The 26,636-nt window shown below is 40.3% G+C and overlaps 1 protein-coding gene across 1 annotated transcript; it reads right to left on the bottom strand.

The window, feature by feature from the left end:
• Positions 1 to 738: 738 nt before the first annotated feature.
• Positions 739 to 26,310, bottom strand: reps2 (RALBP1 associated Eps domain containing 2). Its single transcript, XM_087836573.1, has 19 exons — positions 25,953 to 26,310; positions 19,506 to 19,629; positions 18,838 to 19,010; positions 16,236 to 16,344; positions 15,727 to 15,833; positions 15,500 to 15,641; positions 15,319 to 15,382; positions 13,573 to 13,741; positions 13,432 to 13,485; positions 13,118 to 13,196; positions 12,424 to 12,492; positions 12,035 to 12,083; positions 11,811 to 11,947; positions 11,427 to 11,488; positions 11,222 to 11,311; positions 7,410 to 7,496; positions 7,187 to 7,320; positions 5,885 to 5,990; positions 739 to 1,356 (listed from the first exon to the last, which is right to left on the bottom strand). Exons 1-19 carry the CDS (start codon positions 26,130 to 26,132, stop codon positions 1,288 to 1,290), a joined length of 2,004 nt encoding a protein of 667 aa, XP_087692699.1. The 5' UTR covers positions 26,133 to 26,310; the 3' UTR covers positions 739 to 1,287.
• Between the last annotated feature and the right edge of the window lie 326 nt (positions 26,311 to 26,636).

The raw sequence follows: 26,636 nt of genomic DNA, 5'->3' as shown, positions 1-26,636 counted from the left end.
GAGCTCAGTCGTGCACAGTTTCAGATTCATTTACATTCTCACATAAGTTTAACACAATCATGCAGTTTCAGGCTTGCCATCTCATTATCACAATCATGATCCAACAGTAGTGTGAAAAAAAGCAATAAACACATGACCATGCCTGCTTTTTCAGCCAGTCTTCAAATCTATCATGACTATTAGATGATTATTGTGCTTATTATTTCATTTTTTAGCCGTTAATACTGATTTGGGTTTTGCTTTTTTTTAGCCTATAATATTATAAAAATCGTTATAACAGCAGATTGGCTGTTTAGAAAAAACTCGCAGCAGATGTAGATTTAGGCAATTTATGAAATCGCAATTATTGTGAAGAATAACTGTTGACATTGTGAAATCTTTTTTTTTTTTAAACAGATAATCATCAAGGCCAACTCTGCATGATAACAAACATAAAGATGTCAGGCAACACTTACATCAAACATGTAGCAACCTTACATGAAAATGCTCATATTACATACAAATCCAGTGTCGACATTCGTCACGTGCTACGGATACAGTCCTCAAAACACACATTTTTTGTGGACGCTCAAAAGGTTTTTGTTAAATCAGATTCATTCCACATCTAATGTTTTATTTTTTGCCATCCTTTGAAATGTGCACTTTTTTTTTTTTTTCCTCGTCAGAACGAGAACGAGAAAGCAATCTGTAGCACCATCGCTTGTTTTATTGTGTGTGTGTGTGTGTGTGTGTGTGTGTGTGTGTGTGTGTGTGTGTGTGTGTGTGTGTGTGTGTGTGTGTGTGTGTGTGTGTGTGTGTGTGTGTGTGTGTGTGTGTGTGTGTGTGTGTGTGGATATAGATGAAATGTGGTGTGTAGAAAAACATGAAATCTGAGAAGATGGGCTGGACAGAAAATACGATTTTTCATAATCATGGATAGATGTGCAAACACGTCCTGTAAACCATACAAGATTTATGAGAGAACCTAACAGTGAACCACAACACAAATAAGTTAGAAAGTCATAAAGAAAACATTGTACATGTGCATATTATACAGTGATTAAAAACACATGGTTTAGTCCTGCAGAGCATCTTTAACAATAATGCAAACAAACACATGGACTCGAGCTGGAGCTGATAATTCAAGAAAAGTAGCATCCCTGTCCGTTGAGTCAAAAATGCACTTTGCTTCCATCGTCAGACAACAACCACTTGTGTCTTGGCTTAAACATTTGTGTTTAATAGAGAAACCGATGCACGCCCCTGTGACAGAACGGGAAGGTGACTCCGATCAGACTTCAGGCTCAGTCATGTCGAAGCCAGAGGCCGCAGGAGCTCCAGCTGGGACTCCAAGGTGACCCTCTCCTTATGAACCACCTGCAGCCAAGCAAAAGAAAACATGACCTCTGATCGCTGCAGTCTGAACAAGAGATGCACCTCAGGCGGTAATGACATTATTTGCTTTGTTTTCTGTGGTGACGACGGCCAAGAACAAGGTTGAAATCTGGCCAACGGCCCCAAAAGGTCACAATGTTAATTACTACAAAATATGAAAGTGCTGGAAAAAAATGAACAGCTTGCAAAGATTTGAGATACAAAATGACTTTTTTTTTTGTAGAACAAAGCAGGGAACCTTAACTAAAATCAGGATTATTAATGTGCTCCCTGAGGGCAAACGGTAGAATGGTAGCTTCTGGCTTTCGATGCAGTTGATTGCAGTTTTAAACTGTGAAAAATGTGTTTTTCACCCTGAAAGCTAAGTGTGGATATGAAGAAAAATATAATGGTGCAAAATTCCAGTGCACATCATATTTTGAGGGCCTGTGAATTAGAAATTATTCATGGTATGAGGTAAAATTTTGCAAGCTTTTATTAAATAGAAGAGAAAACAAACTGAGGGCATGAATGGGAAATACAGGATCTTTGACTGAAGCCCAGTTCCCATTAAGAAACATCAGAGCAGTATTAAAGCAAACATTTGGTGTTAATATCCCAAAAACAGAAACATACAATAACAACCATTCTTTGAACCCAAAGATTTCAAAGAATAATTAAAAGTTACACTTTGAAACACAAAACACTGGCGACAGACCGATTACTGACTTTTCCGTCCATCACGGGCACGGTGGAAAATAAAGGCTGTCGCGGCAGCCTGCTTTTATTACTGGATTATTGTGTCAAACTGCGCCCGCTAACAGCTTGTGTCAGACCTCTGTGCAGATTCTCCGGTGTGTTACTCCTGTGAAAACTTTGGGCAGCTTAGTGTTTAAAATAAATCACTTATTTTGGAATTATTTTCTTTGATGTATGCGTTTTTCCTGCGTGGCGCCCAATCACATGCCTTCTCCCAGACCTTGTGAACCCCTGCACAAAATATGGAACTGATTATGTGAGTGGAGAGTATGTACAGCATTAATATTTGGAATCTGACCTTGTCACTCCCAACATTAAAGCACAAAGCTCTGCACAGCATTGAGGGGGAGAGACGATAATAACTTGCCCCCAGGGAGAGGGTATACTGCAATAAGAGTATAGCAGGAGAGTTAAGTTAACTGCCTGTTTGCTATGGTGTGTGTGTAACACGATTAATCCCCTCAAGTGGCCTCTAATATTCATTACACCCCCAATATGAAGGTGTTGGACAGAACGATGGAAACTCCCTGACTAATCTTAAGACTAAGGGTGTAGCTAAGGAAATATTACAGTTTGCCACCTCAAGTGGAAGAGACTGAGTGAATGTGGAATATGTACAGCATTAATATCTGGAATTTGGGCCCTGACCTTGTCACTCCCTAAAAGAGAGCACAAAGCTCTGCACAGCAGGAGAAAGGGGAGTGAACACAATAAGTGCCCCCCAGGGAGCGCGTACACTGCCATGTGAGTATAGCAGTAGACTCAAGACTCAACAATGTAAAAAGATTAATCCCCTGAAGTGGCCCCTAATGTTCATTACACCCCCAAAAATGAAAACTGAGCATAATAGGATTCCTCCACTCTCAGTGCTGTACCAGCTGTAGGCCCGAAAGCTTAAGATTTACCCTGAAGGTGGCAACAGAGGAAAGGTCACGAGGTCAGTTCTGATGTGAACGTGGAAAATAAACAGAATTAATATTAGACACTTATTTTTTGGTGCCTCTCCACTCTGCACTAGAATAAAGGTCATAAGGTCACTTAGTTGAATGCATTGCACTTATTAGACTGCTAGTGCATGAAAAGCTAACATTTTGGCTTGAGGTTGGTGCTTGAATGGAAAAGATTTCCGCATATTCAGAGAATGAGACCTACAGTTAAACTGGAAATTCATACTAATAGCATTGCTGGTGGATCATGTCTATCCAGGCTAAACTTGATTAGGCCTGCACCTGCCAACGTATCTTCACTTAACATCAACATTCTTAACCGTATCAGATGAAAACTTCATCGGAATTAACAGATTTGTTGGAATATTTATGCACTTCCTTCTCTGGGATAAATCAAAACCCCGGTTGGATTTTGTGTTGCATGCAAGTGCTGCTCAGTTGGACAAATTTCCAGAGTTAAGAAGTTGTTCCTCTAACTTTATTATGCTCACGTGCCTATTATCGTTTTGTTTTATGTCATTTAAAAACGAAAATGACTCGTCTTTTATCTATATGTCCCACTATAGTATAAATTAGTCTTGAAAAAGAACGTTTTCACATGACTCTCTGCATTTCTGTCAAAAACTAAATACACGCCATGATTCAGCAGCTTGTAAAAACACCTTTATCAGCAATAACTTGACGTAATCTCTGTATGACTTTATCAGTGTCTTACATCACTGTGGAAGAATTTTGGCAAACTCATCTTTACCGCTTTCCTTCATTTCATTCAGGTTTGCAGGCACTTGTTTATGCACGCCGTTTCAGGCAGGTTGAGGTCTGGGCCATTGCAACCGCATGATTCTTCTCTTTTTCAGCCATTCTGTTGCAGTTTTGCTGCAGTGCATGTGCTCAACGTTCTTTTACATGATCCAGTTTTAGCCAAACTTTAGCTGTGGGGGACACAGCCATTTATTTCTAGAATATTTTGGTATACAGAGGAATTCATAGTTGTCTCAACGACTGCAAAGTGCTCAGGTCCTGCGGCTGCAAAACAAACCCAAATCAGCACGCATCCCCCACCATGCTCGACAGGTGGTATGAGGTGTTTATGCTGATGTGCTGTCTTTGCTTTTCTCTAAACGTAGTGCTGTGTGTTATGGTCTGACATGTCCATTCTGTCAGTCTAAAGGACGTTGTTCATGAAGTTTTGTGGTTTGTTCAGATGCACCTTTGCAAACCTAAGCTGTGCTGCCATGTTTTGGAGTTTCTCTGAGAACTGCTTAGTCTGAGCTTGTGGTGAATTTACTTGGATGTCGACTGCGGCATTGTGGTAAAACAACCAAATTCTCCAGACCATCAAATTGTTAAAATGTCTGCGTTTACAGAGCTGTTCACACTTGATTAGTGATGATTATTTAATCAAGAGTATTTGATTAGCAGCACCTGGCTACTACTTACCCTCGTGGAAAGATGTACTCATTATTTCACAGGACTGCACAGAGTCCTGTAAAAATATATTTTATGTCCATATATATGCCTGGTGGTCATGGTTTTCAGTCATTTTTATACATAAAGGACTTCAGTCATCTCTATCTGATAATGGTCTAACAGTTATCACCTAATATTACAAAGAAAATGTAGGAAGATTTTCAATTAAAAATTTCCTATGATCAGCCAAATATTTATTTTCATCAGCCATGTTTCTCAGCAACACTCATAACCAAATTTTCTGACTTTTCAAGCAGGCGTTCACGTGACTTTTCCCTGTCTGAAACGTGTCTGTCCAGTGATTCTGACAACATATTAATCCACCCTTCATATATGGATATTTTTCTTTAAACTTTCTTGAACTGTCTTTGTAAAAAGTCAAGTCTGCCTTTCCATCCAGCCTTCCTTCTGTCCCCACACACACACACACCCTGTTGTAGTTGGATGCCTGACCGGCCCAGGCTATATTTTGAAGAAGACAGTTGTGAATGCCAGTGGCTGTTTGGTATTTCAATAAGGCTCAAGTCTATATAAAGACACATATGCCTTTCTCTGCAGAATTCCACAGATACTTTGAGGACGTGGGAGAATTAGAACGAATAAATATCATTCCAGATGACCTTTCACAAAGGGAAAGGAAACATAAATCCTTGAAATCTGAGAACAAAATAGCCTCTTTGCATGATATTTTAAGATGTTACAAAGTAGGTCCTTTGTTGGTAGCATTCTTCTCCTTTTTATTCCTTTTCCTCTGTTGTATTAAAGCTATAAAAGCCCTGCAGGGTAGCGTGAAGGTTCCACTCCTGGATCATTTATGAGGAGAATGACAGGCATGCAGCATGTGCTCCAAATGTGAGTGAGTGTGTGTTCCACGGGCAGATCACCAATGCAAACAGCCAAGTCTTTGCCATTAGTTCAGCTATGACTGACGGGCAAAGGAGGGCAGACAGTTGAGCTTGGGGCTTTTCACAGAGTTGGATCGGTGGGAGCGTTTTGCTGTCAGCAGCAAAAGAGCAGAACTCAACTTCTGACACACGTTTGAGGGGATTTTGAAACCGAGTTAACTTGAACACTACCACGCTCTTGTGGCTGCAGCTGAAATGCAATGTTTAGTACTTCTGTTGTTCAATTGAACTGTCAGAGTTAAAGGTACACTGTAGTTTTGTGTGTCAAGCGGGCACCCTTTATATGTGTTTTCTAAGCACTGCAGGGCTGGTTTTCCCATTTCCCAGAGTCTTGAAGGAGGTGGAGGGCAGGGAATGTGAGAAAGTTGCAAATGGGCACACACCGCTACAGCAAAACCCAAGTGGTATATACAAAGTGTCATGAGCTCAAAAAATACCACATGGACTAACCTTAAGTTGCTGCTGGAGTTCGCTATTAAGGCGTGTCAGCACAGCATTGGTTTCCCTGTTCTTACGGATAGCCTGCTGGATCTCCCTCTTCTGTCTGGGCAGCAGTCTGAAAGAATTTCATACAGTTTTTATTTGCTATTAAATAGAATTTTAAGGTGAATAAAACAGCATGGCATGGCTATAACAATCTCCAGTTCTTCCAGCTTATCAGAGGTTTGAACTTTGCACGTCAGAAGAATAAGACCAGTTGCAGGGGTTGCTGCAACTAGGAGGCCTCCGCTGTTATTGATGATCACCGTGTATCGCACTGACAGTTTCAATGAGCAGTCTGGTCAATAAGGAGACAGAAGCACACATGGTAGAGTCATTATAGTGAGTTAGTGTGTGCCTTAATGTCTGGTGAATTCCCCTCTTTGGGTGGGTTTCGTGGGTTTTACGATCACTTAAGAGCATGTAGGTACTTTTAAGAAGCTCTTTGACCTGCATTAACTCATTTTCCTGGCCACTTGAGGTAGCGCAACAAGCTGTAAACATTGGTATATTTTACTCATAAAGTTTACAAGAACTTTGCATGCAGTGACCTTTAAAGCTTGAAACAAAAACTGCAGTTTTTCCAATTTGAGGCTCCAAAAGTCAGTCACCTGACAGTCAAGTTGTGTGTTACAATGCTCAGAAATGAACATGTTTAGAGTCTGACAGAAAAAGGGTTTTTTGGTTCGATTGTTTTTATAATTTACCTGTTTTGCTTCTGGTAGGACTTAAAGTTATTAGCTGCTGCTTTGACACCTTTCAGTCCTTTGCTAGGCCTCACTTGATCTAATTTGAGCCACTGAGCTGGATCTCTCCACTATGTGTTTGTTGTGCGAGTGTCTTCTGAAGGTTTTTTTTAATGGTTTAATGAATAAAGGTTAAAACCTGTTGGTCATTAAATGCAATGCTGGTTTACGGCATTTCCACGTTGGCTTCACATTTTAAGACCTAGAAGCATCAACGGTCACTGCTGGCTTAAAAAAAATGATTAAGTTGAGGCTTCAAAATACAGAATCCAAAATTAATGAGTGACAGTGGCCAAGTCCATATTTGACATGCAGTCTGTAGGCTAACACATTTAAGAAAACTTCACAGTATTCTGTCAGTTTATCACTGCAACCAGCGATTTATGTAGTTATTCTCTTATATAAAGCAGTGACTACACCTAATTTAACATAGGTTAGTGTTCCTGGCTACATTTTAACCACTGCTAAAAGTGGTGGTTATTTTTAGCCAAAGTGATCAGTGTCACAAGTTAAATGTTTGACTAACTTTTGAGGAGTTTTAGCAGGAGGAGGAAATGGCACCGCTGGCGGAGGTACAGTCTCCAGGTTTTGGCTCTCTGGGAGATATTTCCTGCGAACTGGCTTCTGTGGAGGTTGATTGTGAGAGGCGGCAGTCATGTCCTGAAACCATAACAGATGAAAAGATAGAATTATTGTAAGAAAGACACTGACTGTTACACAAGAGGAGTGGCTCAGTGAGCAGTCCTGACCTGTTGTGAAGGATTCGTCATGTCCTCAGTGCTGAGCCCAAATCTGGAGTGTGGCCCCTGATCTTCAGGTTTCACACTGCTCTCCTCCTAAAGGCAATAAACCGAAAAACTTGGCTTGGACGTTTGTCATGTAAGATAGATGATAAAAGATCTATTCCTCCACGGAGAAAAGAGTGTTGATGCCATGATGAGGTGAATTAAATTGAGAGAGGAGCTATAAAGAGGCAGAAAGAAATGTGTTGGCCCTGACCGTGTATAAATCAGCACCTTCCCTGCAGGGACTGCGATGTAGGGCTCTCCAGACACGGCCTGCTCAGGGGCAGCCATGATGGATTACTTTGCTTTTATTGCATCGCCTTGCTGCCTTATTCCTTTGTTTTAAGATGTTTAATGTGTCACCACATGCTTTTTAGGGCAAAAGTGTGAGGACAGGCCCTAGTTTTGTGAAAGTTGAAGGCATTTCTTACAGCCTTTCCCATCTGTTAATGTTGGATTTAGTGAATTTGATCCGCTAATTTGTCCGGGCTGCAGTCTTCACTGTGGCGGCAGTGGGCTTTCGTGATGCTTTAAGCAGGCTCCTGTTGTAAATTGTACCCAAGAAACCTAAAAATGCAGTTTGTTCAGAAACACCAACTGACTTTCAAATAAATGGCCCTGAGATTCACTGCTCCATTGGACGCAAAACACAGCCACAGCATGGAAACATACAGACGCTGTAGTAGTTGCTACAGCGGCAAAACCCCCACAGCAGAACCATAAGCAGAGTGTGTGGTCAAATCAGCTGCAAAGGCTGGTATTAAAGAAGTGCCATCACTGTCATTTTCTAGAGCGTGCATTTTTAAAACTTTCCTCATTCAACTGGAATATTTAAGAGCAATGAGACAAAGGAAGCTTACTCAAACGAGAGGAAACAAAGCACAAACTGGACACAACAAATCAAAAATAGACAACTTTAACCTTGTCCAACTCTCTGTCTGAATGTATCAATGCATGCAATGGATCAGCTGGACTCTCGCCACTCCTGGAAGAGACCAGTGGACTTTGGTAAGCACCAGGGGCGTAATTTCCAGGGGGTTAGGGGGGGTTATGACCCCCCTAATAATCAGACCCAACCAATATAACCCCCCCCCCTTCCATAATATAAAATTATTTAGTCATTTCAGTTATTACCAGCAAAATAGTTGCATGATTAATCATTTAGAAATGTACTCAGATTTTTGCATTTATTTAGACACAGATCTTGACACCCCCCCCCCCCCCCCCCCCCCCAATGTTTAGCACAAAGCTGCACCGATGGTAAGCACGGATAATAAGTGAGCTAACAGATACATTAATATGTTTTACTGTGGCAATAACATAGACTGTACCTAAAAGATGGACATGGTTACAGTGATGCCACCTACTGGTTTGTTAACTACAAATCTCTCACTCACAAACTTTGTGGCTCAGTCACAAAGCAGGCCCACCCTAAAAATAAACCCCGATTTGGTCTCCTCATTTGCTCTGACCACAAATTTCATGTCAAAGCTTTTACTGACCTCACAGATCAAGTTTACCATTAGGGTCATTTCTCCCAGGCTTTCAGAAAATAACAAAATAACAATATCAGTACTTCAACAAGCTTCATCCCTCCCTCTAGTTTTCTCTTAAATGCAGTGCATGATGCTTCAATAGTGACCACCTGTTTTTCACCACATTTAGGGCTACTTTGACTTCAGCGCATCAGGTATAGTAATACTCACTACAGAATATAGCCTGTAATACAGTAAGTAATGAGTGATTTCAGACATAGCCATGTACTTAAACTGCTCCCATGAGTTCCCCACAAAAGCAGGTGTCAAAATATTCACACTTAACTCAAGATTGACATGTTTTATGTAAAAGGAAGTTATTTTTAAGGACGCTTATACTTCACTGATTTACAATGCCTCTCTGAGGAGCTTGGGCTGGTGTGGATTTCTATTTGCCTTACTAAGTGAGAAATGTACATCTTATAGCTACCTTTGGGATGATCTAGTGCAGCTGGTTTTAATTAAGTAAAACACCATGTGGGGAGACAGAGAGATGGCCGTGCTCTAACGTGATGGGGAGGAGAAGAAAGAGTAATGGATCCAAGGTCAGAGTGAGGGTAATGAAAGGGCACCTTAAAGATAAGTGATGACAAAGACAGAAGTTAGAACTGAGTGATTTACAGCAGTGGTCTCCAACTGTTTTTGCGCCACGGACTAGTCTATGTCTGACAATTTTCATGGACCGGCCTTTGATGTATTTATCCGCAACACCTTAAAGTAAAACCAGTACTGGTACAAAAAAAGAAGATTTATTCATAACACACAGGAAAGGACCAAGGGAAAGCGAGTTAACAATAAAAACAATTTAAAAAAAATAACGATAAAAACCAATAAAAACCCTGAAAATGATAAATTTCACACTCGAGCCTCAACTCTCACGGCCCTGTACCAAACAACCCGGTACCGGTCCGTGGCCCGGGGATTGGGGACCGCTGATTTACAGCATTCAAAAACTAGAAAAACCCCCACATCCACACCAAAACGTGGGCAGATGCTGGGCCAATAACAAATCTAATCTATGCACATTGTGAACCTTCAGTTTCACATTTTTAGCACGTCACAAAAACTGACACTTCAAGCACATCTTGTCTAATGAAGAGTATGATTTAGAACACACAACACCTGATGCGAGGGGCAGTACTGAAGCAGGAGCTCCTTTGCCTTTTGACCTTAAAACTACATATGATTTTTGTAATGAAAGCCAGAGGTTTGGACGCCATAAAGACAGAAAAAGCTGCCAAAATCGCTTCACTCCCACAAGAAAAACAAATACTGAACATAGCTGCGCAAATACAATAACCTTTGAGAAAGGAATGGGGATTTTTTTTTCCACCTGCAGTTCCAGGAAATGTAGTGCAGTAAAATACAGTACTTTTCCATGTGCACACAGCGTTGATTATGGCTGTGGGGTGTGCGGCTCATTTAAACAAACACGCACATTGATAAAAGTACCAAATGCACCACAGTAATTAGCGTTTGTGTTACTTATCATACGGCAGTAGTGAAGTTTATAAAGCGATTCATTAGAAAGCAACCACAAAATCAGCTCAGTTTTACAAGCAGCATATGTGCTGAAGGACACGGAGGATTCTGAAGTGAGGATACTTCCTAATATGGTGCTTACCCGTGATTTTTAGATTAGGCTTCCTACTGAAGGAAGAGGAAATGTCTAAGTTGTCAGAATATGCAGAAGTACAAAAATGACACAAAGAGAAAAAGGAAGTGCTCTTCCTGAGAGGATGCAGGAGTATTTCAAAATAAAGTAAATGATGAGCAGAACCATCAGTTTAATTTATTACAAACCTTTCAGCATTTTCACAGGTCCTTAAAGCCAACTATCATTAAAAACATACTGAAAGGAACGACTCGTGTATTGCATTCAATTCAGTCTGAATGTAACTTGCTTTAAGAAACTGAGTAGCACCACTGGAAACTCTTTGAGTAGTACTGCCTTCTCAGGAAGGATTTTTAACAAATACACAATTTAGGCCTTAAAAAGCCATCTAATTTGCATAGACTTTCATGTACACTTCTGTCAACCTTTTCATTTATTTGTGTCTCGTAATAGAAACTCGTACTTTTCCCAAGCACGTCTTTGACGACACTTTTATATATCTGCGATGGAAAGTTGTGAAGTGGAAAATGCTGACATTTCTTTTTGTGACTGCAATTTGTGTTGCTGTTTGCTACATTTGCAAATTCCCACTGAAACAAAGGCAGAGGTTCAGGTTTAATGCTCACCTCTTCTCTGAAGTGACTGAAGTCAGCAAAGTTTGGCTGCTGCACTTTACTCTGAACAGTTTTCTCCGAAGTGCCGATAAAATGAGAAACCTGACAGGAAAGAAGATTTCTGTCACTTTTAATCTGAGAAAAAATGATGCTGTTGTATTGCTTTGCTCACTAGCATGCAGTACTACCGTCAAAATCTTAATCAAACAGGAATTACCTGCGAAGCTGTCGGTCTAGGAGGGAGGGCTGGAGGAGGCAGCAACCATCCACTTTTTACTCCTGGAATCCCAAGTGAAAAGCTTACATTGCAATGATGTCATACCCCTGCTTTGCTCTCAGGATACAGATTTCCCTCCTTAAACTCAAATATACCATGCACATTTATAACCACAAACTGAATGGCTCTCTTGTGAGTCTCTCACCTTTCAGACTGAATACTAAAAACCACGCATCTCCATTTCTGCTTTTGTTGCCCGTAAAAGGAGAACTGCCATAAACGACGCATAATAACTCAGTTGCAAAAAGCACTGCTGCTCCCAGCTGTTTGTGCTTCTCACCTTCCGTATTGCAGAGATAATATGATGGGAGGAGCAGGTCATACCTGGAGCGCCCTGCTGGAAGAGCTTATTGAGGTCCAGCGATGAGGCCCTGGAGTGGGTCTTCTGGGGTCGAGGGGGAGGGGTGGGTGGCTCCTCGGCCTTCTTCATAGCGTCTTCGATTGAAGTGCTGGAGTAGGACCTGGAGGTCACACGGATGAGAAAATGTAATAATGGTTAATGAGCAGCTCAAGTTTAATCATTTTAGTTGGAGTGGGTTCATTGTCACCTTGGTCTAGTTTTTGTCTTCATCTGTGGATCCAGATCTTGAGGCGGTTCTGTAAGAAAGATGAATACTAATAAGTGTGCTCATTTTCAATCAATCATCTGTAGGCAGATAATAACCACCAGGCTTACTTTTTATTTTTATCTTTCACCAAGAATATATCTTACATCTAGCCGGGAGAGAGTCGTGCGCTTAGAAAACGCAACCAAATCACAACAAACAAGCATTTTCACCGAAGCAGACAAAAGAGGAACGATCCCCAACTCAGAGAAAGTACTGAGGTATTTGTGGCACCCCACCAACTCGAGCTCATCTGAAACTTGCAACACATGATGTACTTTTACACAGGAACAGAGAAATCTCCCCCATGCTAAGGGAAGGGTTAGTTTCACCTGGCCGCTCAGGAAAAGCACCGAGCTGAAGAGTTCCTTTGTCTTGAGATGTCGCGAGCATCTTCACATCTGTAGACAGAGTAAAAAAGAAAAATCAGAAATGACGATGCAACAAAAAAAAAAGTGTTTTTCCCCCCGTATTTAAAAACTCTGATAAGCAATAAAGAAATTTTGCCTTAACTCTGCTTAGACTAATAATGTCTTCATACACACTTGGCCCCCAAGGGCCCACTCTGAAACACCCGTCCATCAAGAGCATATCAGAGCAGCATTTACTCACTACTTAAGAAATTATGGTTCACCGAATAGATTCGCTTTATTTCAGTATCACATAAACTGAGATCTTTTTTTGGACTAAGAAATAACATATGTTAGCATTCTCTCTCTGCTTTGTTTACTCTTAGAGGATGAGTGGGATAACAGACATGTATTGTCCTTTTGTTTGTTAGTGTAAGGAAATTACCATACTTACTGTATGGTGGATTTATTTCTGTGCACATGGCTTGGAGAGAAGAAGTACTGAAAGAGCACCATGGGATTTTTTGAGAACCATTATCCCAGTTACTATAGTGTTATACCTTTGGGAGAGTACCCAGTTCAAAGTGAATCTGTTTTACATGTGATTTTAATAAGCATAACTTTTTTACATTTGTTACTCAGAAAAAAACAAACACACTAATTGCTTTATAATTACCTTGTTTACTGGATTCTTCTGTCAAGTCTTGTTTTGTTGAGATCAAGCTTGGCTGGAGTCTCTGCATCATGCTCGGATCCTAAAAAAACATGGCGCAAAGAAAATCAGGACCTGCAAAGACTGAAATAGTTTCATTTAGTTTCAGTGTGCATTTCAGGAAGTAAAAGATGCTCTAAGCTCAACCTGTTGCCTGGTATGCAATGTACTTGAACCTAGTTGTTCTGTCTCGTGTTCAGCTTGCTAGTGCCCCCTACAGGCAACAGGATGAAACTACAAATAAACATTTTAAACAAACCACTGACGCTTTGTTTTACCATCTGATTCGGCCTCCGTCCAGGATCCTCAAAGACAATTAAAGGCCCTGCACTCTGTTGAGAAAGCACGGTATAAAGAGCCTAAGTCTGAATAAATTCATAACCCAAAAAATTAATTTTTGCTACTTGTGTCCGTCGTACTTCATGAGTGTCCGGTATGTCCTCTTCATGCTGCATGAACCCCGGCCGCAGGCTGGGAGGCAGCGTCTCTGGCAGAGGGTAACCATTCTTTCGGGCCACAATCAAGTGGAATGCTGTGCAAAACTCAGAAAACGTGAGAGCCCCATCTCTATCCACATCACTCAGCTCCCTTTAAAAGAGATGACACACAAAGAATATATGCAAAACCTGAGAATGGAGCTGTGAAACAATAATAACACATAAAGCTGCATGTAACTATTCTGTTAACACTTTGCATTTAAGTTTCGTGGAAAGCACTTGATAATCTGTTCAAAATTCTTGGAAAATATAGCTTTCTTTGAAACTGAATCTTTATTTAAAAACAGATAAAGATTAATTTAGTAGCAGGCATGCAGCGCACGGACCACAAAGACTACTTAAACCAGTAATATGTTAGAATCAGTTGAGCAGAAGTATATAAATTACAGTCTCCAGTTTCATAAATTTCCAGGAAACTATTATAATTACAGGGACATTAATCTGAAATTATACACCAGTAAAATGAAGTGTTGCCACAATGTTTATTTGGCCTTTTAAACATGATACTGCATTAGCGGTTAGCAGGCATTCTGTATAGATTTTGTCTTATTCAAAATTTATTACAAGTGAAAGCTAAGCCATGGCATACTGTATAATAACATAAACTGTGAAGATATAAGCAAATACTCTTCTGTCAACATTACAGAAAGAGTTTGACACTGACGCCAACCTCTGCTGGCAGGCAGTTAGCAAAGCTTGAGAGTTATTCTGATAGCCTGCTTCTAGCATTATAAGCTAAAGCTAAGCTAACTTGCTGCTAGCTATATCGTCATATTTTTCTTTCTTAATGTTACTGAGTTAACTAACAAAAGCATAACAGTAACTCAGCAAAAAAGGGGAAAAAAATCCCCAAATATCCAACTTTTAAAAATGGAGTAATAGCCTCATGTTCAAGGTTTTCTTACTCAGTCACAGACTAGTTACGTAAATAAGCTAATTAGACATTTATGTTTGCTGATCTCTGTTTCACCCCAGCAGCCAAGATAAGGTAACTTAGCGTGTTGACTAGAAATACTGTAGATTGTATATACTTGTATTAATTTATTATTATTAAATTGACATAAACTACGATACCATGAGTAAATATTTTGGTGCCAATAATATAATTTGACCACCAACTGCTGTTATATGGCATTTTATGTTAATGTTTATCTGCTTACAGCTTCATTCTTCCCATCTAGCAGTGAGTAGAATTACATGAAGGTAAATAATCATAGTTCCAAGGATATAAGATAAATTTTGAGACTGCCTAAACTGAGCCTTACTCAATTTAACGAGCCATTAAGAAGACTACTGTCTTCACCAGTGGGTTATAGTTTGATGTCCATAAGCTGGAGCTTCATTTTTTTAATCTAACTGTGCCAAAAAAAAGAAAAACAATACTTTTAAAAAAATTGTAATTTCAAATAAGAGGAAATTAAACCAGTTTTCCAGTTCAAACGAATGTAATCTCATCTTCCCCCTTTATTTCATTAAATAAAGAGTTAAAGAATGTTCCTGAGGCGAAACCTTTTCCCTTTGAGGAGGAGAAGTGTAGCACTGGTCTGCACTTTAAAGGCCTCTGTCTGCCTCAGAGGGCATGCTGAGGCTCTTGGCTGAAAAACACCAAACTGACCCCAGAGCAGAACAAGGACACAGACAACACCATCATGAGTCAGCAGCACTTACCAAATGTGGGACAGCTCTGGAATTGGGAGCTTGGATTTTGTGAAGAAATTTTTTGCTACAGCTCCTTGAAATAACAAAGTGCAAAAAACAGTGGAATACTTTTATAGCAAGATGTTGTTGTTTAAAAAAAAAATAAAATCTTTAGATGAATGCATTTGAGGTGCAGGTGGGGTGTCCATACCCAGGATGAGAGCCCCCAGGTCAGGCTGCAGGCTCTTGAATTGATTAGTGTAATACTCCAGCTGTTCTTCTGTGATCCTCCAGGGGTCATCCTCAGTATAATCTGAAACACCCTGCTGCTCGAGCCTTTCTACTGAGGAAGCCTGAGCACATACAGAAAATCAAAGTGGCATAATACAGACTTAATAAAACATATTTGTAAATCTTTAAAGAGAAAAACACCAGTACCTGAGCCATAGCTGGATGCTCCACAGTGGGTTTGGTTCCGTATTTGCTTGGTGAGGAGTGCTGCTCCAGCTGAACGATCGGCCGCGAGGAATGTTTGCTTTCATAGGCTGAAGGATAGAAGAGAAAAACACAGCTTTGACGGAGGAGAAATCTGAGACTGACATGCAATGATTTCCTGCTGATTACACTCCTGGAAAATGTGATCTGAGAGAATGAAAGATTTACAGATCAAAAGGAACCGTGAGAAGAAAGAAACCGAAGGTTTCGAGGAATGAACAGGTGTCAGAAACTCAGGAAAACCTTATCGTTTTCATTTCTCAGTCCGACTTATATGTTAATTACAAATGTACAAGCAAGCTCCAAACATGCTAAATCAGACAGTTTATGGCACGTGAAGAATCTGGAGAACTCTACAACTGCACAGATGGTGGTAGAACTTAACTTAAAAGGGAAAAAAGGGTTTTTAAAATTCTGATTTCCAGCTTTAATAGGAGTGAAAAGGATCTCACCGATTTGCGGGTCAACTCCATTTCTCTGCTTGGCGTATGGGTAACTGCGATATGTCAATGGCGAGCGAGGGGGTGAGCTACACGGGGATCGTGGTGGCGACCAAGGTTCCTTTAAATACAGGGACAGTATAAATGAGGGGTGGGTAATCAATTTTCCAAAGAGCCCACATGAGAAACAGATACTGTTGCAGACAGGACAAACAAGTAACCTGAACTTAGTTGTGATCAATATTAATTTTATCTCTCTCAAACCGTGGAGGAAGTATTTGTTATTCACACAAACAAACCAGCATGTAGCACGTGAACATTTCTCTAGGTGACTCAACTGTGCTTTATACAGCCTAAGATTCTGCCTTCCTAAGTGGCCGATGCTGTCGCTAGTATTTATATTTGTCCACAGTGTGCTCTGCAATTTTGGCGCCCCAAAAAATTGGTTGATGGTGGAGTTTCTCCTGGGTAGGAGGGAAGAACGGTACCATTACAGCCATTTTGGGCTGCGTCAACATGTTGTCAACAATAAGTTATAGCAGATTTGCAGTTATGACGTACCTACAGCATAGATTTAATGCAGAGGTCTAAATCAAAAACTGCTTACACAGACCATAAGATGTGTGGCATCAGTAAGAAGAACAGGGACACCATGAATCACTGATAAGTCTTAATCCAGATGTCAGTTTTAGGCTGTTATATTTCTTCAAACCATTTTTTAAAATATGCAACTTGTGCTGTAGCAGAATGAAAAGATATAAGTAAAAATATTATGTTCGCAAATCCCATGGCTAACTAAAGGAGCTTTCTTACACATAACTACATAAGCTAGCAGCTAAGTTGTTATCGCCTACCGTCACAACACTTAGTTCACCCTCCAGTCGGCTAGTTTTTCAGAGTATGACATGTTTGCATTCCATCTTTGTAGTCCACCAGAGCACCAATGATAATAAAGTTCTTTATAGAATTTCCACCTTCTACACTGCTGGGTTCATAGGGGGCCCTTGCAAGGTCGTCTAGAACAACGGTCCCCAACCTTTTTTGCGCCACGAACCGGTTTAGCGTCAGACAATATTTTCACGGACCGGCCTTTAAGGTGTTGCGGATAAATACAACAAAATAAAATTATACAACCAAGACAAAAACTTTGGTATTTTTGTAAATAATAATAAATGCAAATTCACTGTGTAATTGAGTAACTTTATTAGCAGCGTCCTCCTGAAATGTGCCAACAACATTGACAGTAACATCCTTCTTTCTGCTCCTTAAAGCTCTCTGGTCGCTATGGTAACACGTACATATTTCTTTCAAAATAAGACACACAACTACAACATGGGAAAAGACCCAGGGAAACTGAGGTAACGACAAGAACCCTGAAAACCATAAATTTCACACCCGAGCCTCATCTCTCGCGGCCCGGTACCAAATAACTCACGGACCGGTGGACTGGGGTTTGGGAACCGCAGGTCTAGAATAAATGGGGCTATATGCACATTTTGTGGGCTAAACATTTTCATCACCTGTAAATTATGATCAAGACAATAGTTGAAGTTGAAATTGAAGGTTTTTTTGTGTTTTTATTAGTGCTGTCAGCGTTAATCTCTTTAAAATGACGTTAAAGCCATAACCGCATTAACGCTGCAAATCTCCGTTAGCAAGTTAGCGCAGATCGCCCCATGCATGGGGCTGCACGGCGTCAACGTGTTAGCGCGGTTAGCTCGTTAACGCATTAGCACCGTCCAGCCCCGTGCACAGGGCGATCCACGCCACGGAGATTTGCGGAATTAATGCGGTTATGGCTTTAATGTTTAACGTTTTATTATTTAATAGGCCTGGTTTTATTAGGCCTATTACGCTTTAACGAGATTAATGCTGACAGCACTAATTTTTATAGGTTGTGATTGTAATATTGGTATTATTGTATTGTATTATACAATATGTATTATACTGTACTATGTATAGTATTGGGGACATGACAGTATCACAAGGTATTTTATGGAACCCCATATTTTTATTTTACTCATGAAATGAATAGTTAAACTAACCACCAACCATATGCACCTAAAGTTTAGCTATCATCTGCCATTAAGCAGGAACATTATATTATGAAGCCTTAACCAACCAAATAACATGCGCTAGTAATTTTATTTCAATTTGTTCTCGTTATCCATCCTATATTTGAAAAATATAAATACAATGTTGGCTTTTGTCTTTAAAAACTAAGTTAATACATATTTTTGCAATTTAGCTCCATTCACTTCTTCTCAGTTATGACTGTTCTGCAAGCACCCGTTGCTGAAATGCAAAAAAACACAACAAATCCATGACACTGATGCAAAAGTTTGACCCTGCTGGCATAACTAAGTTATTGCAATTTGTGGTCAGGGAGGTCTCCGGTCATCCAGTTCTAGTAATTCTGATTAAGGACAAACTGGAATGACTGAAAGAGGCTTGTCATTCTTCTCTAATCTCTCATCAACTGCTCCGATGATTAGAGCTGACTGGAATGTATTTGCATACTTCTTGGCCATACTGCATAGCTGCACTAAGCTATAATAACTTTGACGCATGCATACAGGCCAAAAGTAGCAGATGGCAGCGCACACGGGCTTACCTTCTTGTCTGTGCTGGCCTCCAGATGTCTGAAGGTGTTCCTGTCTGCTGTCCAGATAAGAGAACCGGGTGCAGAGCCACACTGTGCGCCCTGAGCGTCTATGCAGGAAGGGACAGTCGAGTATCGCATCTCTGGTTCATTCTTCAAACCAACAAATCTAGGTAGAGGTAGATCTGGAGCGACAGCACAAAAATCATTGATAGAAATTATATGTTATTTATTTTGACACCAACTCAAATGCTTAAGTGGATATACAGTATAAGTGTTTTTAAATTTGTCTCATGATTTAGGCCTAGCACAATGACCTTTGATACAACTAGAATTAGTACAAGGGAATTAATCAGGATAAACTTCTTTACAGGCTTTATTCTGCTGAGGAGAGCTACTACTACATACAAAAATGAATATGAACCGATAAACATATTCCTTCTAATAATCCATGAAGCTATGTGATTTTATGAAGAAGAAAAAAAAACACACACATTAGGGTTTCCTATTTGGGCAGGGTGTAAATGATTGTGTGCTCCTTGTAATAAGGGCAAACCCACTTAGCCCTTTCCATGCGACTCCCCTTTCAGCCAGATTAGGCTAAATCCTGCCATGTTAAGATAATCTCCTGATCCCCTTTTCCTCTCATAAGACGCCTCCTCTCTGAGCAGCAGACTTACTGGCGGTTACGCTCTCCAGGCGGATGGGTAGACCAGACTGGGCAGCTGCGAGCAGCTTCAGAGCCACGTAGAACTGAGATGTACCAAAGTAACCCAGACGCTTTGCTCCACACACCTCGGTCACCTGAAAAAGATGGCAAGTTTAAAAAAGACTTTTGCATTGTGAACAACTGAAACCAGCTGAAACATGCTACGACCAATGCCCTGAATTTGTGACACAGTTATCTATCTCCAACAATGTCATACATCTCAGCTTTCATGCTGCCTGCAGTGACAGAAATATAATCTAGCCAGGGCTAGCTTAAGCATGTGGTTATTTTACACCCTGATCAAGATCATGTATAGTAGAAAATTATGGGTAAATAGAATAAAACTAGAAGAAAAGTATGCAAGAGATCAGCACGGTGTAATCTGTTTGTCTTTTTCTCTTTTGTTTCAAGGTACAATGCTTCCTGGGAAGCACAGCGGATTAGGATTATCTGGAATAATAAAGAAAAAAAAGATAAACTATAATTGAAAGAAAATGTCTGTCTGTTTTTGTAAACACTCTCTTGAGCTACAGTTGAATCAAGGATGTAATACTGAATCAAGTAATAACACCTTCTACGCTCTGGTTTTAAGATATTATGTCTAGACTTAAGGAAACCAAACAGTACCCTATCTATCTACCTAGCTAAAATACGAACCAAACCTCATTTTAGCTTAATTTAGCAAAAAGGCTAGCCAAAATTTGACAAATGCTAGCCTGGCTTTGTTTCCTTAAAAAAAAAACAAAAAAAACCCCCACCTTTTGCAGTCCTTTAGTTTTTCACCACACATTTATTAATAAAGGGACAGCTCTATAGCTATGCTAAGCATATTAGCACAGGGTTTAGCTTCTCTTAGCACTAGATCAGAAGTAGCAGACTCTGAATTTTAGCTTCTTTTTTTTTTTTTAAGTCCTTGTTGCTTTTATACTTTTTAACCAATTATTGATTAATTAAGTGATAATTGTGGTATTACAGTCAATTTTTTTTTAGCTAAGCAAATAATTAGCTCACAGGTGTCAAACTCCAGGCCTTGAGGGCCGGTGTCCTGCAGGTTTTAGATGTCCTTGATCCAACACAGCTGATTTAAATGGCTAAATGACCTCCTCAACACATCTTGAAGTTCTCCAGAAGCCCGGTAATGAAAAAATCATTTGATTCAGGTGTGTTGAAACAGGGTGATATCTAAAACCTGAAGGCCTGGAGTTCGAGACCCCCCATTAGCTTAACTTAAATCTGTGGCAGTGAAGAAAACAATTAGTATGGTAACACCATTTATCACTATGATTTTAAATAGCTTAAAAATGAACACAATAAACATGACATGTCCATTTAATTTAGAAAAAATCTCTTAAAGCAGTTTTAAAGCAACCCGTTTTGCTATTACTGGGTAAGCTAACTGTTTTGTTTATGCTACTTTTTGGCCATACATCCCTTTATTGTTTGGCTTATTTGTGGGTGAGACATTTCTTCTAAATTGAAAAGTAAACTTTAAATTGTGTTGGTGTTCTTTCCCTGTCAAACTGTCCCAGCAACTCAATAAGGCACCCTTGGTTTTATCACTAGAGCACATTTTCCACCAAGGCCAATGCCATCTTGCAAATTTTACAGTAGCCTAAGTGCTCTGGATCCTCGCCAAAATTTAATGTCCTCTTCTTCTGGCCATTCTCCACATCTCCACTAAGGCTGGATTCATGAAATCCAGATAGATATTTTATTGTGGCAACAATGGAATTAAAACCAGTAACACAAACATGTTTTCATAAACTGACAAAATTCAAAGCAAGGTCTACTTTTTTATACGTCACCAAAAAAAAAAAAAAGCCTACATCAACCCATTTTAGTAAACATTTAGTGGTATGCACTTCTGAAATATGAAGAACATGGGGCCCTGTTCCTATCTATTGTCTAATGAGGCCAAAGGGCTCATGTTGCCTTATGAGACATTATTTCTGCTTGACCTGCAGTGTATTCATTAAACAGCTTTCACAGGGGCAGGACATCCAAAACAGCTACAGTCTTGTGAGAAGAGGCTGAGCATACAGCTGGAGGTCAGGTCTGCAGCACTGATGTGTGCGCCTGATTTCAGCGGAAAAATGTTAGATGGTGAGGTTATTGCAGGAAGAACAGCGAAGGCCTTCAGGAACCAGACTGACAGGTCAGATCTACGGCCTTAGGGGAAAGTTATTTAAGGAAGGTGGAATGATGCCAGAAGCATTTCAGTGCTCGCTACGTCAACACTGGTGCAACTTTGTGGATACTACTGAATCTTATGGCTAGCTAAGGATGTAATTTTAGAGAAGAGCCACGTTATTCAACATATTACCCTGTAGTACTAGGGAGAATAATCTGACCAGATCCACTGTCATTGCTGATAAAAACCACGATCAGCGTTTGTTAGCAGTCAGGAACTTCTTTTTTTCTCAATACTTTTACATTTTAATGTAAAAGTATTTGACTGATGTGCAAAATGCAAGATTAATCCATGGGTTCACATCTATTGTGGATACAAAAAGCAGTCTGGGTGGCATTGATGTTTTAACTGTCAGCAGTTACGCCAGATTTAGCTTATTGTTTGTTGTGGTGTTAAGCATCTGCTGTTTCACAGACACAAAGCACAGAAATCAGCATTTGACTCTTAGGAGTAACTTGAGTTCTGGGTTGGACACAAACAGCAGCCCCCAAAGCTGAAAAATACAACGCCAAAAAGTGAGAATGGTTCTACAATTTCCTACCCACTGCATAGGGATTATTTATAGCTCGCCCGAGTTAGGACATTATTAGGAAAATAGACACTTTAACTGACAGGTGGATGTTAACATGTACAGCTGTAGCTGGCAGCTCCTGTTCAACTAAGTCACAAACTGGACCTCTCGACTGTGTTCGGTTTGCCCCAGTTTTGGTGTGTGAAAGTATTCTAATAATTAGTATATATATGTATATGTTGTCTTTGCAGTGCATGTGTACTGTTTAACTGTATAAAAATCTTTATTTATGTGTCTAAAGAAATAAAAGCAAGACTGCGTTTTGATATTTTTAAATATATTGCCAGTATAGGATTAGGCCCCATTTGAAAATCAAAATTGTCTTAATTTTTCATGGTATAGATTCATAAAGGGCTGGGCATGATCAGCAACAACATTATGGTATTATAAACAAAACTCAGTTGGTACTAAGGGGTCTAAAGTATGCCAACAAAGTATACCCCATACTGTTATGCCAACACAAGCGTTAACCGTTGATACAGAGCAGGATGGATCCATGCTTTTATTGTGTTTACAGAAAATTATGACCCTACAATCCAAGTTTCACAGCAGAAATCAAACCTGCCAGTGATTTTCCAATCTTTTGTTGTCCAATTTTGGTGAGCCTTTTGAATTGTAGCCTCAATTTACCATTCCCTTTTCCACAGCATTCTCTGTAAACTCTAGAGATGGCTTTGTGGGAAAGTCCCAGCAGATCAGCAGTTTCGGACAAATTTCAGACCAGCCTGGCGGGCATCAACAGCTATGCCACGTTCAAAGTCACGTAAATCACCTTTCTTCCCCATTCTGAGAGATTCAGCAGGTCATGTCTAGATGCCTGAATCCATTGAATTTCTAGCATGTGATTGGTTGATTAGATATGGCCACAGACAAATAACTCTCTATTTATATTCTTATAGTCCAACCATCATACGGCAGGACCAAGAGGACAGGTCATCAGTCCATTGGAGGGGAAAAACCCTGACAACCAATTAACCACACGCTCTTAATTTAGAATCAGCCATTAATCTTGCAGGAGGTAAGCACACTTAAACCTACTTACACTTACTTTAGGCTTGATTAAACAGTACGTTATAGTGGAAAGAAAAGGTGGTCAGTGTTTGCTCTATTTAATGAATTAGTCAGCAAATTACGGTGATAACACTGAACGTTTGCACATCAACTACTTTGCTGTGATACATTATCTACTATATGCACTGCAGATTGTTGGAGGAACCCCTGGACAAACAATGTGATGATGCCATTTGTAAAGTACCACAAACAGTTTTTTCATACTAGACAACTTACATACTGATATCAGTCATATGCCTTTTTCCATTAATATTTTTAACAATCAGCTAGCAGCACCAGCACCATCAAACCAGGACGTGAGCACAGAAACTCTGACCACACCCTCATTCATCTGGACAGGTTTGACAGCACATCTGTCAACACATCGTTTCTGTGCAGGAACCTGAACGTGGCATTTACGCACAAACAAATGTACTGCGAATTGTATGGGTTGGGATTTACAGTGGCTGCAGTGGCTGTTACTTTCCCATGATAAAATGTTATGAGGGACATCCGCTTAGATGGCGGTAAAGTTAATCTCAGGCAATAGCAGTGTGACCCCAAGTCTTTATACATCCATTTAATGAGCACAACAGCTGACCTCACTGCAGCAGGCGGAAGCCTCGTGCTTTTTTATTTATCTGCTGTAAACAGATCAGTTAGGGAAAAAAAAGAAAGAAACTTCCTGTCTAAATGTACTAAATCATAAATCAGCAGAACACACCTCTACATACAGCACATGGTGGAAAATGTCCTTTGTTTTAGCAAATATTATAGCATGATTGAGCCACAACATGACATTTAACTCACGGAGGCAAGAGAGGACATAAGCCAGTCTCTGATACTGTGTGACATGATGACCCAGAAGTCAGCAGTGACTTCAGGAGTGATCGCGCAGGCATCCTGCCGCAGGGCCAAAACACAGCTCAGAAGGCTGCGTGTCAATCACCCCCAAAGCGGTGGCGGCGATCCAGGCCGGACAGGAAGGAAGTGCGGCTCAGTGCCAAACTTCCTGACACCCACGCAGAGACACAATAGCCTCCCATCGAAGGGAGCAGACCCCTTGGGACAGAGGGTGGCGTGAACGGAGACAGCGACCCGCTGTGCTCATCTGAGCTGGAAAAAATGGGTTTTTATTCCTGTGATGGGTCGGCAAAATGACTCTCACTGGGTTCTTTCATGCTGCAGCCAGCGAGACACAGTTAACACCACCGCTGCTATTAAGTTGTCTGTCAAGCTTGTCGGGTATCAGCCCATAAAGCGTAATTAATAACACGCAAAGAAAAACAAGGAGCTCAGTAAAAGTTTTAATTAAATTTGTTTACGTGTTAGTTTCGTCTGCTTTTAATTAGACCCTCATTCTTTCAGAAAGGATTTTGAAAGCATCGGTTAATAAAGTGGTGGGTTTTACAAGTTTTAAGATCCATAACCACAAATGATATGGTATATGCTTTAAATGTTTGACTTTTTAAGTATTGTAAGTTTCAGATAGATTGCTGTCTTTGTAAAACTGCTTTAACAGCCATTTATGTGCCATATTAAACCTCACCAAGTCTGAAGAATCTATATGTTTTATAATCCATCACAGAAACATCAAGTTTATAGGTTATGATTTCCATATCAGATGAACTGCTGAGCTGAAATAACCAAACTGACCATTTATTTATTATTGATTGAGTTAAATTATTTCTCATTTTAAGATGTTTCAATCATTTGTCTGACAAAAGGTTGCTCCAGTTTTACAAAAGTCCCTGTATCCAGATTACTTTGTGATATTTGCTTTATTAAATCACAGTGATAAGAAACTCACTATAATTTCACTATTTCAGTCTGATGATGAACAGATGATGGATGAAAAAGTGGTTTTCCTTCTACATTCAGAGTGCATCACTTCTGAGCAGACAGAATACTTGAATGTGAATATTATGCATTTATCTATAAAAAATCGTATTTTCTGATGGATCAATATTGAGTTTTTCTTCACAAATACTTGGTGCCGGCCACTCAAAATTTAGTATGGGTCAACCTCTGTAAGTGAATGGTTTAAAATTTCAGAACCACAGTTGTTATTCTTAAAGGGGACAGCACAACAATTTGTAAACATAACTACAGCCTGACAAAGGCTGTTGTTGGTGCTGATCACATCAAAAAATAAATAAATAAAAATCATTGGTTACAGTAAACAAGCTTATTAGAAATGAGTGCAAAAGGCCTAACCTTAACCTAAACTACAACATCTCCAAGGTGACATCTGAGGACCGACACAGCTACTAATGTAGTGATGAGACCTACAGACACATGCTCAGCTATACCCTCATATATGTAAATAGACTGGCTTCCTGTGTAGAAGAGGAGGGGGAGAAAGAGGGTTTGTGAAACCTCTCTCTCTCTCTCACACACACACACACACACACACACACACACACACACACAAAGAGATCAGAAAGGCATCACAATGAAAATGTGGCTCATTATTATACACAGTAGACCGCAGGCTCTGTGTCTCCTGCATCTGGGGTTTAGGGAGCAGCAGCCGCAGCCCTCAGCCCCTCACACTTGATAACATGAGCTGACCAAGCAGCCGCAGACACAAGCACCACACTCACTTTATGCAGAGATTCGGGAGGTAGCTGAGACGCCTTGAACAGCTCTGCCACTTTACTGGACGACAGTTTTCCTGAAGTGTCAGCCTGGCACAGACCGTGGAGACCTGAGTAATACCTCTGCTCATGCTCATTCAGGGAGATGAAACTCCCCGCAGACGCCGCACCGGATTCCTGATCCATTCCCGGGGCTGACGCATGGAGGATCTGCCGGAGACGCACTACAAACAAACAGATCAATACATCCTGCTCCGGACTCCGGCTCCTGTTTCAGGTCGGAAAAGAAGGAGGGTTTAGTATCACCTCCTACAGGAGAGTTCCCTGTGAAGACAGCCCGCCTGCTCACCCCCAGGCTCGTCCACTCCTACTGCCTATTGTGAGTGATTGTAGCACTACCGCTCTGCGCCTGCTGGGGGCGACAGAGCCCAGGACAAGCTGAAAGAAGACCCTACATTCCAATCCATAATTGAATAAAGCTTATTTTATTACAGGACCTTGTACACATTCTTATCCTGTATCACAATACAGATGCGGTGTAATATGATACAGCATAATGAAGCCAACAATTAATCTGTTGTGCTCTGAGGGAACATAGGGAAGCACTTTGAATATCACTCATATTTCCTGCTAAATTAGAATAGCCTTCTATAAATAGTCTGAATTTGGTTTCATCATGAGATAAACAGT

Source organism: Neolamprologus brichardi, chromosome 23 (assembly GCF_056152115.1).
Source record: "Neolamprologus brichardi isolate AB-2024 chromosome 23, ASM5615211v1, whole genome shotgun sequence".
In the NCBI taxonomy this organism is placed as follows: Eukaryota; Metazoa; Chordata; class Actinopteri; order Cichliformes; family Cichlidae; genus Neolamprologus; species Neolamprologus brichardi.
Note: the sequence above shows the minus strand (reverse complement) of the source record. Positions and strands in the feature narration are given on the sequence as shown.